The sequence below is a fragment of the Triticum aestivum genome, chromosome 2B (genome assembly GCF_018294505.1).
Source record: "Triticum aestivum cultivar Chinese Spring chromosome 2B, IWGSC CS RefSeq v2.1, whole genome shotgun sequence".
NCBI classification, from domain to species: Eukaryota; Viridiplantae; Streptophyta; class Magnoliopsida; order Poales; family Poaceae; genus Triticum; species Triticum aestivum.
Window position 1 is genome coordinate 118,111,109 of NC_057798.1, and position 15,293 is coordinate 118,126,401.

The 15,293-nt window shown below is 46.4% G+C and overlaps 1 protein-coding gene and 1 pseudogene across 1 annotated transcript; one reads left to right on the forward strand and one right to left on the reverse strand.

The window, feature by feature from the left end:
* Nucleotides 1-7,365: 7,365 nt before the first annotated feature.
* Nucleotides 7,366-12,324, forward strand: LOC123039081 (momilactone A synthase-like; annotated as a pseudogene).
* A 1,498-nt stretch (nucleotides 12,325-13,822) lies between these two features.
* On the reverse strand, nucleotides 13,823-15,092 carry LOC123040743 (dirigent protein 1-like). The gene has a single exon (XM_044463505.1). It carries the CDS (start codon nucleotides 15,088-15,090, stop codon nucleotides 14,500-14,502), a length of 591 nt encoding a protein of 196 aa, XP_044319440.1. The 5' UTR covers nucleotides 15,091-15,092; the 3' UTR covers nucleotides 13,823-14,499.
* Nucleotides 15,093-15,293: the final 201 nt, after the last annotated feature.

Below are 15,293 nucleotides of genomic sequence, written 5' to 3' on the forward strand. Positions count from 1 at the left end.
CTTTATTTAATTTACGAAAATCAATTACCATCCTATAACCTGTGATAATTCTTTGAGGGATCAATTCATCTTTATCATTAGGGACAACTGTAATACCTCCCTTCTTAGGGACACAATGGACAGAACTTACCCACTGACTATCAGCAACGGGATAAATTATACCTGCCTCCAGAAGCTTGAGTATTTCTTTTCTTACCACTTCTTCCATTTTAGGATTCAAACGTTGTTGAGGATCACAAACTGGTTTGGCATCAGCTTCCAAATTTATTTTATGTCGGCATAGAGTGGGACTAATGCCCTTAAGATCATCCAGAGTATATCCAATAGCAGCACGGTGCTTCTTCAGAGTTTTCAATAATCTTTCCTCTTCATGCTCTGAAAGGTTAGCGCTAATAATGACAGAATATATTTTCTTTTCATCAAGATAAGCATATTTAAGATTATCAGGCAACGGTTTAAGCTCAAATACGGGATCACCCTTGGGTGGAGGGGGATCCCCTAGGATTTCAACAGGCAAATTGTGTTGCAGAATAGGTTTCTGTTTAAAGAATACTTCATCTATTTCCCTTCTTTCATTCATGAACATATCATTTTCATGGTCTAGCAAATACTGTTCTAAAGGATCACTAGGAGGTACAGCAATAGAGGCAAGACCAATAATTTCATCCTTACTAGGCAATTCTTCCTCACGATGTTGTTTACTAAATTTAGAGAAATTAAACTCGTGAACCATATTATCCAAGCCAATAGTAACAATATTCTTTTCGCAGTCTATCTTAGCATTAACAGTACTCAAGAAGGGTCTACCAAATATAATGGGACAAAAGCTATCTTGCGGGGAACTGAGAACAAGAAAATCAGCAGGGTATTTAGTTTTCCCACACAAGACTTCAACATCTCTAACAATTCCCACTGGTGAAATAGTATCTCTATTGGCGAGTTTGATTGTGACATCAATTTCTTCTAACTCAGTAGGTGCAATTTCATGCTTAATTTCTTCATATAATTTATAAGGTATAACACTAGCACTAGCACCCATATCACATAGGCCATGATAACAATGATCTCCTATTTTAACAGAAATAACAAGCATGCCCACCACAGGTCTATGTTTATCTTTATCACAAGGTTTAGCAATTCTAGCAGTCTCACCCTGGAATTGAATAACACGCCCATCGATATTATCAGACAAGAGATCTTTATCAATAGCAATATTAGGTTCTACTTTGACTTGTTCAGGAGGTGTATAAGTTCTAATATTGCTTTTACAAACAACGGTTGAAGCTTTATCATGATCCTTCATTCTAACAGGGAAATGTGGTTTCTCAACATAAGAAGTAGGAACAATAGGATCATTATAAGTGACAATCTTTTCTTCAACTTTAATAGGTGCAACTACTTTCACTTCTATGGGGGGATGATATTTAAACCACTTCTCCTTGGGGAGATCAACATAAGTAGCAAAAGATTCACAGAAAGAAGCTACTATCTCAGAGTCAAGTCCATACTTAGTGCCAAACTTACGGAAAATATAGGTGTCCATAAAAGATTTAACACAATCAAACTTGGGTGTCATACCTGACTCCTTACCTTCGTCGAGGTCCCAATCTTCAGAGTTGCGTTTAATTCTATCTAGTAAATTCCATCTGAATTCAATATTCTTCATCATGAAAGAGCCAGCACAAGAAGTATCGAGCATGGAGCGATTGTTATCAGAAAGCCGAGCATAAAAACTTTGCATAATTACTTCTCTTGCGAGCTCATGATCGGGGCATGAATATAACATTGATTTAAGCCTCCCCCAAGCTTGAGCGATGCTTTCTCCTTCGCGAGGCCAAAAATTATATATATAATTGCGATCACGATGAACAAGATGCATAGGGTAATACTTTTGATGAAATTCCAATTTCAATCTTTTATAATTCCATGAACTCATATCATCACATAGCCTGTACCATGTCAATGCGTCTCCCTTCAAAGATAAAGGGAAAGCCTTCTTCTTAACAGCATCATCGGGTATACTTGCAAGCTTAAATAATCCACAAACATCATCCACATAACATAGATGTTCATCAGGATGCTTTGTTCCATCTCCTGTAGAAGTGTTAGCTAGCAGTTTTTTCATCAAACCCGAAGGAATCTCAAAAGGAGTTTCATTTTCAATAGGTTCAGTAGGTTGAGTAGGTTGAGGAGCAACTCTTTGCTCTGCTGGACAGGGTGAATATACCCCGAACAAGCCCCTCAGACAATTACTTTCCATAGTAACCAGTGACAGAAAATTTCAGCACACTAAATAAATTTTTCCTTAGCAAATTCCACCTACCAAAGGCGCTTCACTCCCCGGCAAAGGCGCCAAAAAAGAGTCTTGATGACCCACAAGTATAGGGGATCTATCGTAGTCCTTTCGATAAGTAAGAGTGTCGAACCCAACGAGGAGCAGAAGGAAATGATAAATGGTTTTCAGCAAGGTGTTCTCTGCAAGTACTGAAATAAATGGTAACAGATAGTTTTGTGATAAGATAAATTGTAAAGAGCAACAAGTAATAAAAGTAAATAAGGTGCAGCAAGGTGGCCCAATCCTTTTTGTAGCAAAGGACAAGCCTGGACAAACTATTATAATAGGAAAAGCGCTCCCGAGGACACATGGGAATATCGTCAAGCTAGTTTTCATCATGCTCATATGATTCGCGTTCGGTACTTTGATAATTTGATATGTGGGTGGACCGGTGCTTGGGTACTGCCCTTACTTGGACAAGCATCCCACTTATGATTAACCTCTATTGCAAGCATCCGCAACTACAACAAAAGTATTAAAGTAAACCTAACCATAGCATGAAACATATGGATCCAAATCAGCCCCTTACGAAGCAACGCATAAACTAGGGTTTAAGCTTCTGTCACTCTAGCAACCCATCATCTACTTATTACTTCCCAATGCCTTCCTCTAGGCCCAAATAATGGTGAAATGTTATGTAGTCGACGTTCACATAACACCACTAGAGGTTAGACAACATACATCTTATCAAAATATCGAACGAAAGCCAAATTCACATGACTACTAATAGCAAGACTTCTCCCTTGTCCTCAGGAACAAACATAATTACTCACAAAGCATATTCATGTTCATAATCATAGGGGTAATAATGTGCATAAAGGATCTGAACATATGGTCTTCCACCAAATAAACCAACTAGCATCAACTACAAAGAGTAATCAACACTACTAGCAACCTACTAGCACCAATCCCGGACTTGGAGACAAGAATTGGATACAATAGATGAACTAGGGTTTGGAGATGAGATGGTGCTGGTGAAGATGTTGATGGAGATTGCCCTCTCCCGATGAGAGGAGGGTTGGTGATGACGATGGTGATGATTTCCCCCTCCCGGAGGGAAGTGTCCCCGGCAGAACGGCTCTGCCAGAGCCCTAGATTGGTTCCGCCAAGGTTCCGCCTCGTGGCGGCGGAGTCTCGTCCCGAAAAGTTCTCTCTCAATTTTTTCTCATTGAAAGACTTCATATAGGAGAAGATGGGCGTCGGAGAGCCACCAGGGGGCCCACGAGGTAGGGGGCGCGCCCAGGGGGGCACCCTCGTGAGCAGGGTGTGGGCCCCTGGCCTTCATCTTTGGCGACGATTTTTCTTTATTTATTTCAAGGTATTCCGTGGAGTTTCAGGACTTTTGGAGTTACATAAAATAGGCCTCCAATATTTGCTCCTTTTCCAGCCCAGAATTCCAGCTGCCGGCATTTTCCCTCTTCATATAAACCTTGTAAAATAAGAGAGAATAGCCATAAGTATCATGACATAACGTGGAATAACAGCCCATAATGCAATAAATATTGTCATAAAAGCATGATGCAAAATGGACGTATCATTACATAATGTACCATATCAAACCATCAGTTGGTATATATTCTTATTAACCAAATTAAGCAAATCAAAGTATATATAAATAGGACATTCGTATAACTATGAGAACACCAACCATTAGATTTCACGAATGCACCTAGTACAAGAATTCCAGATGTATTATGCCTAATGTTTTGTTGTGTTGTCTAAATTACTTTGATGAAGTATAAGGAATTAGTTGGTCTTCCAGAAACTCAACATCCAATCAACATTAAGTACACTTATTTACTTTGATCGATACAACTGTTTTGGCCAGATCCTTTATGTGCCCATACATTTTACACGAACCATTTACAACAGCTGGCAATTAACATCCTAGTTTAAATTCAAGGGCTATGTTAGACTGTGGTTTTCTTCTAGGATCATGCAGAACTATTTTGCTTGTTTAAACCAGTAAGGAACCTTGTAGTGCTACGGTTGTTTCTCTAATGAAAATGACAATGCGACACATTGCTTAAAAAAAAGTTACACCAACGATAGCCATATATGGACTTAAGGCGCATATTCACCTGCAAAAACCATCTTGATAAAGTCAAGAAGAAGTGCATTCCAGTGTATAAATTCATGAGAAAAGAGATTCTACCATGCACGGGATATCACATGCATGTATCTGTCATATACGGAGTTGGAGATCTGCATCTACACCGACATATTCATATGTATGCATATTAACTAATCGTGTATTCACTTTATTTTGTCCCAGTTATGCTCAAGTAATTAGGTGTTGTGTCATATACGGAGTTGGAGATCTGCATCTACACCTATTTTGTCCTAGCCAACGATCCCACGTCAATAATCCTTGTTTGGGACTAAAAGTTCGGCGTACTGATTTTAGGGATTAAAAGTTTAGGGCTCAATTTACTTTTCGTCAACAAGTTCAAGGTTTGTCTTGTACTTTCTCCATTGTTATATGTCACATCTCACATGTAAGATGATGTCTTCAACTCTTCATACATCGTTAGATTGTGATCATGTCCTTCACATCTATCTATTCACACCTTTGTGCGTTGTTTTGTGTTTGCACTAACATCTTTTTTCTTTTGCATTGACACCTTGTGCTTTTTTTTAACACAATACAAATGTAGATGTTCACATTCACGCACACACATTTACCCTTATAAATGCATGCTCGTATACTCTACCCCTTTGAGCACAATCGAGATACTGAGCTGCCAGCGGCGTCGTCGTCAGTTTAGTTTTTTTAGGGGTTGTTGTTTGTTTATTTTTTTAGCCTAAGTTGTTTGTTTAGTTATCTCATAATTTAGGCTTTTTTTGGTTGTTTCTAAAAAAATCACATTAGCCCAAAAAAGGAACATGTGTCCGTTCTAACAAAAAATTCACACATCTGCGTGAGCAAAAACATATGCATGAAAAACTTATTTATGTTTATAACCTTGGAATAAGAACTATTTAACTATTTTTGTGTATATCCCATTTAGCAAAAAAGGTGAACATATGGTCATATATCACTTGAAGAAAAATGTCCACGTATAAATGTGTCCACTTTTTCTATAAAGTGTTGACATATTTTTATAATACACGATAATGGTAGTACCTCGCTTTTCCCACAATATCCCTCCTTTTTTTCCACACCATAGGTAAGTAGCCTGTGTTTTTGCCTTTAAATAGAAGAGAAGGTCTACCAAGAGATACGCTTCAAGTTAGCTAAATGTCAGGCATCTGAAAATTTCTTCTGTTTCAGTCAAATATGATTTCGTTCGTTAGCTGTGATGTGATTCGTGCTGCCATGCGTTGGGCTAGTATTCGACAAACTGGTTTTATGTTTTCAATGGTTTTATTCTGTTGTCATGCCTTATGGGCTTGTTTCTACAGCCTGGCCCAGCTGGCTGATCAGCCTTACCAGCCTACGAATTCACCGACTTCATTTCATGCAAGTCGCTATCCTCAAAAAAAAAAAAATATTTCATGCAAGTCGCTAGACGATACCTGACACAAACAGATATTCCTTCTGTTTCAAAATAGATGACTCAACTTTATACTACTAACTTTTTAGTTAGTATAAAGTTAGATCATCTATTTTGAAATGTAGGGAGTAGATATTTATGTAATTCTACTTCTACCCCCAAAAAAATTTGTAATTCTACCTCTGTGCCTCATCTGCTGGATCAATATATTTATCGACATCAACTTATTTTTCTGCTTTACTTTTTTCCTTTTCTTTATTTTTGTGTGTCAATCTTTTTTCTCATTGTATGCGCAGTTGGGGTGGCGAAACCATTAATATACAAAAATATTGTTTTGCTGTTTGAATACCGAGCATATCATATACATATACATTTAAGTTTCTATGCAATTTGTGTGCAAATTATACATTTGTCTAAAAATTATACTAATGTATGTTTGTCCTTGCATATAGAGGAACAATGCAAGTTATATACATCATGTATGTAATTTTTTTATCATCATTGGTTTTAAGTTGTTTTCCCCTTTCTTTCGTTCTTCTTTTAGGGTAATACCAAATTACCAATATCATTAATTCATTGTACGATAGAATAATTTATGTTTTAGTATTATTATTCGGTTTTGCTATTCTTAAGGTACATGTTTTTTTCGATTGTTCCAATTTTTTTATCTGGCTCTGGTGGTTAACGGAAGACAACTCGAGTTGACTGTGCCCTTGTGTGTGCACGTGTATGTGCTTGTACGTGCGCGCATGTACACCGTGTCTGCAAGCATGTACTCTCTCTGCTCGGAATTACCCGTCCAAAAAATAAATGTATCTGGATGTATTTTAGTTGTAGATACATCTATTTTTGTGACAAGTAATTCCGAACGGAGGAAGTATGTATGTGCATGTGTGCATGCACGTGTGTTTGTACACATTTACGTGTATGTGTTTGCATGCGGTTTATTTTTAAACTTTTCAAAAAATCTTAATTCTTAACATCATCGTATTGTTTGAACACTGAATACAATATGGATATATACATGCAATTGCTTTACAATATGCATGCAAAACATGTAGTGTGAAGGTTACAATATATATGATTGCCTTGCATATCATGAAACAATGCAAGTTCTGTACAACTCGTGTGCAAGTTTTATCATCATTTTGTAAATTTCTTATTCATTTTCTTTCTTCTTTTAGGGCAATACCAATGCCCTGAGTTATTCTTCCTTAGAATAACTTATGTTGTTTATTCTTTTCTTTTAGTAAATATATTCTTTTTCTCTATCACGGTTCTTGTGTGTTCGATGTGTGTGTGTGCGCCCGAGCTTGTCTGCGTGTCTGCTTGTGTGCGTGCGTGCGTGTGTGTGATATGAGGAGATGACACCACCGTCATGAGATGCAATTTATTTTTGACGTGTCTAGTGATGTTGTCTCCAGTTCTAGTTCTAGTGTGGTGGAGGCGTGCCGGCCGTTGTCAGCTCCGGCTTGGTAGGGGTCTGCCGGTTGGTCGACGCCCATCTCTTTAGATGGCCGATGGGGTGTCAGGATGCACGGTGGCGGCTCTGTGGGAGTTGCGGTGTTTGTGGGTGGTTCTCGTGGCTCAGGTGCGGACTGGCAACCCTGGTCGTGTGGGCGCGGGGTGCCGAGGCTCCGCGTGGTGCAGCAGGTTTCTCTTGACTCGCCGCCCCTGTATGAAGGTGGAGCGTGTGCCGGGGAGAATTCACTGTCTGGCGGTGGTCAGACAAACGGTGGCAACCTCCGCGGGCGTCGTCCTCTTCCTAAAGACGCCGTTGTGGCTCACTCCGGTCCTCCGTTTGCTCCAGGTGAAAATCTTGATCCTTTGGATCGGGCGGTGGCGGCGCTCCAGAGTCGTAATATTCCTGAAGGCACCATCTTGGGGCTCATGTGCGTTGACGATGAGCTTGGGTCCTCGTAGTGGCTAGTTCATGGTGGAGGGCCCTGTCATCCCCATAGTGCTTATTATTGCTCACCTTTTGCTCGCTCGGGATTGATGTTGCTGATCTTTAGTACCCTTGTATCTTGCCTTGGGTGTTTTTTTTCACGAATACACATAGCTTGTGTATCATTCATTGATAGGTAGAAGAGTTTGTGTACAAGAGAAAGCGTGTGTGTGTGTGGGGGGGGGGGGGGGGGGGCGGGGGGGGGGGGCTAGAGAACTACATACACAAGGAAGGCGTAACCACTAGCGCGAGCATGAGAGAAAATGGGTGTGCTCAGCCCCAGAAAAAAGAACAGGCAAACGACCTACGTCGCGATAGATGGCAAGCCCTTGGCTCCCGCTTCGATCCAGGAGCACGCCTCTTCGCGGATGTCGTTGCAGATCCGGGAGGACGAGGGAGTGCCGCCGTCAAAGATGCAAGAGTTGCGATGCTTTCAGATGAGTTAGAAGGAAGAGAGAGGATTGGTGGAATAGTTTTTATGTATTGCTTGAGCCTCGTGGGCATATATAGGAGTACACGATCTACTTGGAGTACAAGGCAAGCCAGAATATTTCCTAGTCTAACCTATGTTTCCTAATACAATCACGTTACTCAACATCCCCCGCAGTCACAACAGTAGCGACGTAGATGGTGAGACTAGAGAAGAATCCGAAGGCAAGCCAACGGACACCCCCCCCACAGTCGTAACGGTCGATGCATCGCGGAGTCGTGGCTGGAGTGGAAACAGACGAGGTTGCTCAAGCAGGCGGTAACCCTTTGTGCCGTTTGTCGATGTAGCCGAGAGCGTAGGATGGTGGAGCCGTGGTCGAGGTAGCCATGTGAAGAATGCCGTGGTCGATGTCAAGTCAGGGTAGCCGGTGTCGAGGAAGTCGCCGTGGAGCCACGGGCGCAAGGAGGCACCGAGTTAGTCATGGGCGCAGTGGTGTCGGAGTAGTGGTGCGCCAAGAAGAAGATGTTGTTGACGAGGCGTCGCGCCGGGTTTGCCAACCGGGGACACGTCGTAGAAGAAGGCACGCGTCGGTGTTACCAGCACCGGGCATGCGTAGACGGACGAAGACGAAGTTGAAGAAGCACCGACCAGGCTTGCCAGGACCGGGGACACGTCGTGGATGAAGGAACGCATCGGTGTTGCCAGCACCACGCATGCGGAGATTGGGACCTGCACGAGCTGTCTGCCATGTCGAGGAATCGGAGGGCCAGCAGAGAAGAAGACTCGACGATGGTTGCGGGGCCAATCGGCGTGGTGCCGATGTTGCCCGCGATTGTCGGAGTAGACGAAGTGGTCGGGGTAGATGACGGCGACGCTGGCGACGAGCTCATGCTGGACAAAGACGAACGGGGTGGACGGGCGGCGGCGGCGGCTACGGAGGTAGCGGCGGCTACGGCCAAAGAAGAGCGGCGGCGGCGGCTAGGTTAGGAGTGCGGCGGCGGTGCTCTAAGTAGGCAAAGAATCCCGACAGCGCGACGAATACCGGCGCGGCCGGTGGCGTTCCCGCGCCAAGGGAGATGGCGCAACGCATACCATGGGAGGTCGACGCGCGGTAACGGCGGAGTGGACCGCGAGCCGCGGCACTACGGCCCAAAGGGGCGACGCAGCGGCGGCGGGCAGGTCGGGGCAACAATAGGAAGACCTCGGGGCGGCGGTAGGGACCGCGGGCCGTGGCTCTACGGCCCGAAGGGGCGATGCAGCGGCGGAGTGCGGGTCAGTGCAACCGCAGGGACGGCCTCGGGGCGGCAGCTGGGACCGCGTATCGCGGCACTACGGCCTGTAGGGGTGACGCGCGAGTCGATGCAGCCGCGAGGAGAACCACAGGGCGGTGGCACTGCGGCCCGACGGGGCGACGCAACGGCAGCCCGTTGCTCGATCGGTGGAGGGGCGCGCTGAACTTGGGGACGATCTTCATAGGACCTGCGGAGGCGCGCGTAACTGACGGGCCAGGTTGGTCGCGTGGCGTAGATGAGGCGGATCGCGGCAGCGAGCGGGTGATCAAGCCGATCGCGCGCGAGGTTGGGGACGCCGCTCGGTGGAGGCGGTGTGACGGCGGAGTCCGAGATGAGGCCGGCGACGACGGACGGCGTGGGACATCGTGCGGACGAGCTTGTCAGCACCGGCACCCAGGCTACCAAAGCAGCGCCGGCGCCCGGGCAGCGAGGCCCGAGCGACCAATGGAGCAGCGGCGCCCGAGTTGAGGCAGCCGACGAGCCTGACGCAACCGAGGACGAGGCCGGCGAGGAAGACCGCTGGGCCGCCGTGCAGACGCGACGGAGGTGGGTGGCGTCGATCGATTGGCAGGCCGACGTGCGAGCGGCGGCTATGATTGGCCGCCGCATGGTGCGAGGCCGCCGGGTGTAGGCGATGCAGGTGTCCCGGTCGGAGCAGGGCGGTGACGGCCGGCGCAGGGCGACTGGCGGGCCGGCGCGCGGACGATGACCTTGAGGGCTGCCTATCGTGTGAGGCCGCCTGGTCGGTGAAGTAGCTGGCCGATCGCGCCTGTGTCGGAGTAGAGGCACGGGGTGTCGACGTCGGCGGCGGGCGACGCAAACCGATCTTAGATCGGAAAATTAAAAAATAAACGCCGATTAAAGCGATCAACGAGAGAGAGGAAACCCCGAGCAAGGGCTCGGGAAAAGACTCTTTAGGGCAGCCGGTCAACACGACCGGCCGACGAACCCTAGGTACGGGCGGCGCGGCCCCCGGCGGCGGTCATGGAGGCCGATCAGCCCGGGGGCGGTGCGCGGGTGCGAATGCGTCAGGCTAGGGTTTAGGATAGAGATAAGGCTGATACCAAGTTAGAAGGAAGAGAGAATTGGTGGAATAGTTTTTATGTATTGCTTGAGCCTCGTGGGCATATATATAGAAGTACATGATCTACTTGAAGTACAAGGCAAGCCAGAATATTTTTTAGTTTAATCTATATTTTCTAATACAATCACGTTACTCAACAAGATGGACCAAGCAATGAGCAAGATGAACGATGAGAGACCCTTCAGGTGCACGGCCGGGGCGCTAGACGTGGTCTCATGCCACCAGTTGAGGAACCTCAGGTGAGGCGATGGTGCAAGGGTGCGAGCAAAGCACCAACTGAGGCAGCCGTGCCAAATCTGCCACGAGAACGGACGGCCCACTAACAGGTGCTCCATGGACTCAGGAGGAGCCAGGTCGCAAGGGTGTGTGCGTTGCGGTGTGGTGGTGTTTATTTCGGATGTTCATGGTTCGTTGATTTATTTATATATAAAACAGGGTAAAAGTCATTTTTGTAGCACGTTCGTTGAATGTTAATCCAAGGGTATAGAGAAAAAGTGACTGAAACTTAAATAAATTTCACGCACCTTACTGACACCGACCCTGTAAGATATAATGCCCACATGATCATCCCGACTTCGAGACAAGTACTCACGGCCTGGCTAGAAAGTTCACTAGAGCCAGCTCTACTTCACCAGGGAGAAATTTGTCCATGATGTTTAGAGCAGTGCATCACCTTCTCAGGTACTAGCAATGCCCTCTGGTCCATGTAAATTAATTGTGTGTGTGGAAGATCAAACTTAAATTAATTGTGTGTGTGGAAGATCGGGCGACGTCCTCTCTTGTTTCTCCATGGCCTCGAGCTCTCAAAGGTGCGTGGGAAGGCGATCTTAACTTCGTTCTCGTTTGGGCTGTGTTGTGCCGTCGTCCATGGCGAGAGGGTGTAATAGTTTCCCTCTAACTATAAGTATTTCGGTACAGAGTGAGTAATTTGTTGTGCATAGCCCGTCTGGAGCTGTAGGCTAGCCGGGAAGGTGGCCGTCATCACGGGGGCAACCAGCAGCATAGGCAAGGCGAGCGCGGCAGAGTTCGTCAGGAACGGCGCCATGGTCATCCTCACTGACATCCAGGATGACCTCGGCGGCGCCGTGGCCGCCGAACTCGGGCCGGACGCATCCTACGCTCGCTGCGACATGACCAGCGAGGCGCAGATTGCGGCAGCTGTCGACCTTGCTGTGGCACGCCACGGCCGGCTCGACATCATGTACAACCACGCCGGGGTCGCCGGGCCTAGGGCCACGCACTCCATCACGTCCCTCGACCTCGCCGATTACGACCGCACCATGGCGATCAACACATGGTCCGTCGTTGCTGGGATCAAGCACGCCGCGCGCGTCATGGTGCCGCGCCGGAGCGGGTGCATCCTCTGCACGGCCAGCACCGCGGGGATCCTCAGGGGCGTGGCCCCCGTGTACTGCATCTCCAAGGCCACGGTCATCGGCACCATGCGGGCCGTGGCAGGGGGAGCTTGGGCGCCAGGGCGTGCACGTGAACGCCATCTCGCCGTACGCCGTCGCGACGCCGTCCTGCCTGCGGTCGCGAGGATGAGCTGAGGTGGTTGGTGGAGACGGGCATGAACGAGATGGGTGGCGAGACGGTGCTGGAAGTGGAGGACATCGCCAGGGCCGCCGTGTATCTGGCGTCCGATGATGCCAGGTACATTAATGGCCACAACCTCGTCGTCGACGGCGAGTACACGGTGGGGAAGCTGATTCACACGCCGGACCTGGTGAGGAATTAATGACGCGATGGTCTTCGCGCTGGAGCTTATGACGTTATTTAAAGTACTGCATATTCGAGTGATTACTTGCTCAGGCCGGTCATAGTGGTGGTCTTGACCAGTAACATACATTTGGGAATAGCAAACATGCTGATGTGACAGAGAATTAAAAAAAAGAAAGGATGAAATAACATAAGTAGATACCGTATCATGTTAAATTATATGCTACTTTGTGTCGTGGATGACAATACATATGATCATTTATGATATTATGCATTATAGAGATAGTATCATACAGTAGTATTGTATGCATGATACTAGCATGTGAGATACTCCCAAGAGTAGCGTAGCTGGTAATAAATAGCCAAAATATTGATCGACGGTGATTGATTGGTCTGCATCAGCTGCCACTCCCTCCGTTTCTAAATATAAGTCTTTTTAGACATTTTAAATGAACTAGAACATACGGATGTATGTAGACATATTTTAGAGTGTAAATTCACTTATTTTGCTCTACGTAGTCACTTGTTAAAATATTTAAAAAGACTTATATTTGAGAACGGAGGGAGTAGTAAAGTTGACCCAGTGTAATGGATATCGGTAGAGAAGACAGATGTTTTGCTTTTGAAATAATAAGGATTCAAAATTACATCTGCGATGATTTTGAATCCTTTTTTCTTTTGTGAGGATTTTGAATCCAACCGGTAGTTAGAGCATCTAGAACCGAACTCTTCACTTTGTCCTTATATATCCAGACTGACATTGCGAACGGAGGAGAGGAAAAACCCTATCCAGCCGAAACCCGCCATTTTGTTCTTATATGTTCGGACTGTCCCCAAACCATCAAACTCAGCTCATATGTGGGGAGGATATGTTGTCGTCTGGTATGTCGGGACAGTCCACCACATCGAACACGGCTCACCCAGACCATTTTATTATCCCATTATTCATTTGTTTCTATTTTCCTTTTCTCTCTTCGTCCCCATCAATCACATTCATTTCACCAGACAATTTAAGGGACACGAGTATTGAGTTATAGACAACTCAATAGGGGATAATATCTTATGCTCGTATGACGAAGTTTGTAATTTATTTGGGCTTGGCATGCTTCAGTTTTATAAACAGAAAACACGGCAATAATATTAAAAAGCGCAAGTACATACTTTGAGTTATATAAGCAATTATATGCATTCTTTGGGAGTCTTGAGGTTGGTTAGATTTTTCATTAAGGGAAAAACAACATTCATATTAACCATGGTAATTATAATGTTGTAACATTAGCGAAAAACTTGTAAATGCTTTTACTTATAAATCTCATGGCACATGTTCCAATTTCTTATACAAATCATAAAAATGACAAATAGAGATGTACATGTGTGCAGGCCACTGTTTTACTAGAAAAAAAATGGTAAAAAGGTAGAGAAAATGCTAACCCCCCCCCCCCCACCACCACCACAGGAATGTATCCGGTGCACCCACCCTTTTGATGCTAATGGTACACTGGATGTCGTACGATATTTTAAATGTTTGGAAATATCTGAAAAAGAAAAATCTAGAACATTGACACGACGTTAATGTATGTTGTCAATAAATTTCATATCAAAGTTCGATACATTGCATGAGATACAAAAATGACAAATTTTGCATCAGTGTGATAATGGGCCAAATCTGGAGCCCGATGTATGTTATGTACTATTTAGTGTTGAATTTATCATTTTTGTTCTTTGAGTTACTCCCTTCGTACCATAATATAATATAAGAGTGTTTTTCACACTACACACATAATTTACTTTTTTTAGTAGTTTGGATTGCTTACCACTCAACCTTTTAATATCAATGGTAGTATTCCGTCAACTTCTTTTTATTTTTAATAGTATATATATATATCTGGTCAACCTTTATAAAGTTTGACTAAAATAGAACTAATATGTGAAAAAGAAAAAAAAAAGGCTCGGGCCGGGCCGGGCCTAACCAAGCCCGATGCAGAAAATCCAAGCCTGGGCCTGGCCCGCCAGTGTAAAAGCCCGTCAGGCCTCGGGCCTCTTCATCAAAATGCTAATATGACGGACCCGGGCCCGGCCCAGCCTTCGGGCTTAAAATCTAGGCCCAGGTCCGGCCCGTGGACAAGGTCGGGCCGTCCGGGCCAGGCTGCCGATGGGCAGGTATACCTGCGTCTAAGGCGATTGATGGCGTCCATCATGCATGGGCGTGGGCGTGGAGGTGGATAAACACGTCCAGGTCGAGGACGGCGTTCTTGCGTAGCTGCCAGCTCGCCGTCTTCCAGAGCACGTACCCCGTCGCCATCCTGAACCGCCCGGTGCCGCCCACCACGGACAGCTCCCGCAATGGCTCGACGATGTTGTCGCGGCCGACGACGGTGAAGGTGCTCCCGGAGTATGGCCCCGCCGTGAGCACCACATTCATGCAGAAGAGCAACGCCGGGTCGTGCATGGACGCGAAAACGTAGGTCCCCTGCGCGCGCCCCACGGGGCTCGACGCCGGGTCCGGCCCCTCCGTGAGCGCGTCGTCGATCACCACCACCTGCCCGAACCGCAGCGGCGGCTCGCCCCCGAACAGCGACGGCCCCGTGCCGTTCACGACCTCGACCGCCGTGGCGCCCGGCCCGGTGAGCACGTCGTGCATGAACAGGCGCATGCGGGCGGGCCGGGCGGACGCCGCGGCAAGCCATTGCCAGGACGCCGAGAGCAGCACCGCGAGCGCCGCGGAAGAGGCGAAGTACACGAAGACGAAGAGGGTGCTCCTCTGCTTCGACTTCGCAGCAGGCATGATTGGTGATGAATTGTTGAGGTGTGCTACACGTTTGCTCACTATATATATATAGCACGCACAGATGGTGGGTCAGACACTATGCTCGCTGTAAGACTGTTCGGTTTGATCACAAACCTGCTCCGCTAACTATACGCGCTGTAAGCCTGTGCTTGATTGGACCATAAACCTGCTCCACCAATAATTTGGAAGTTTTACTTTTG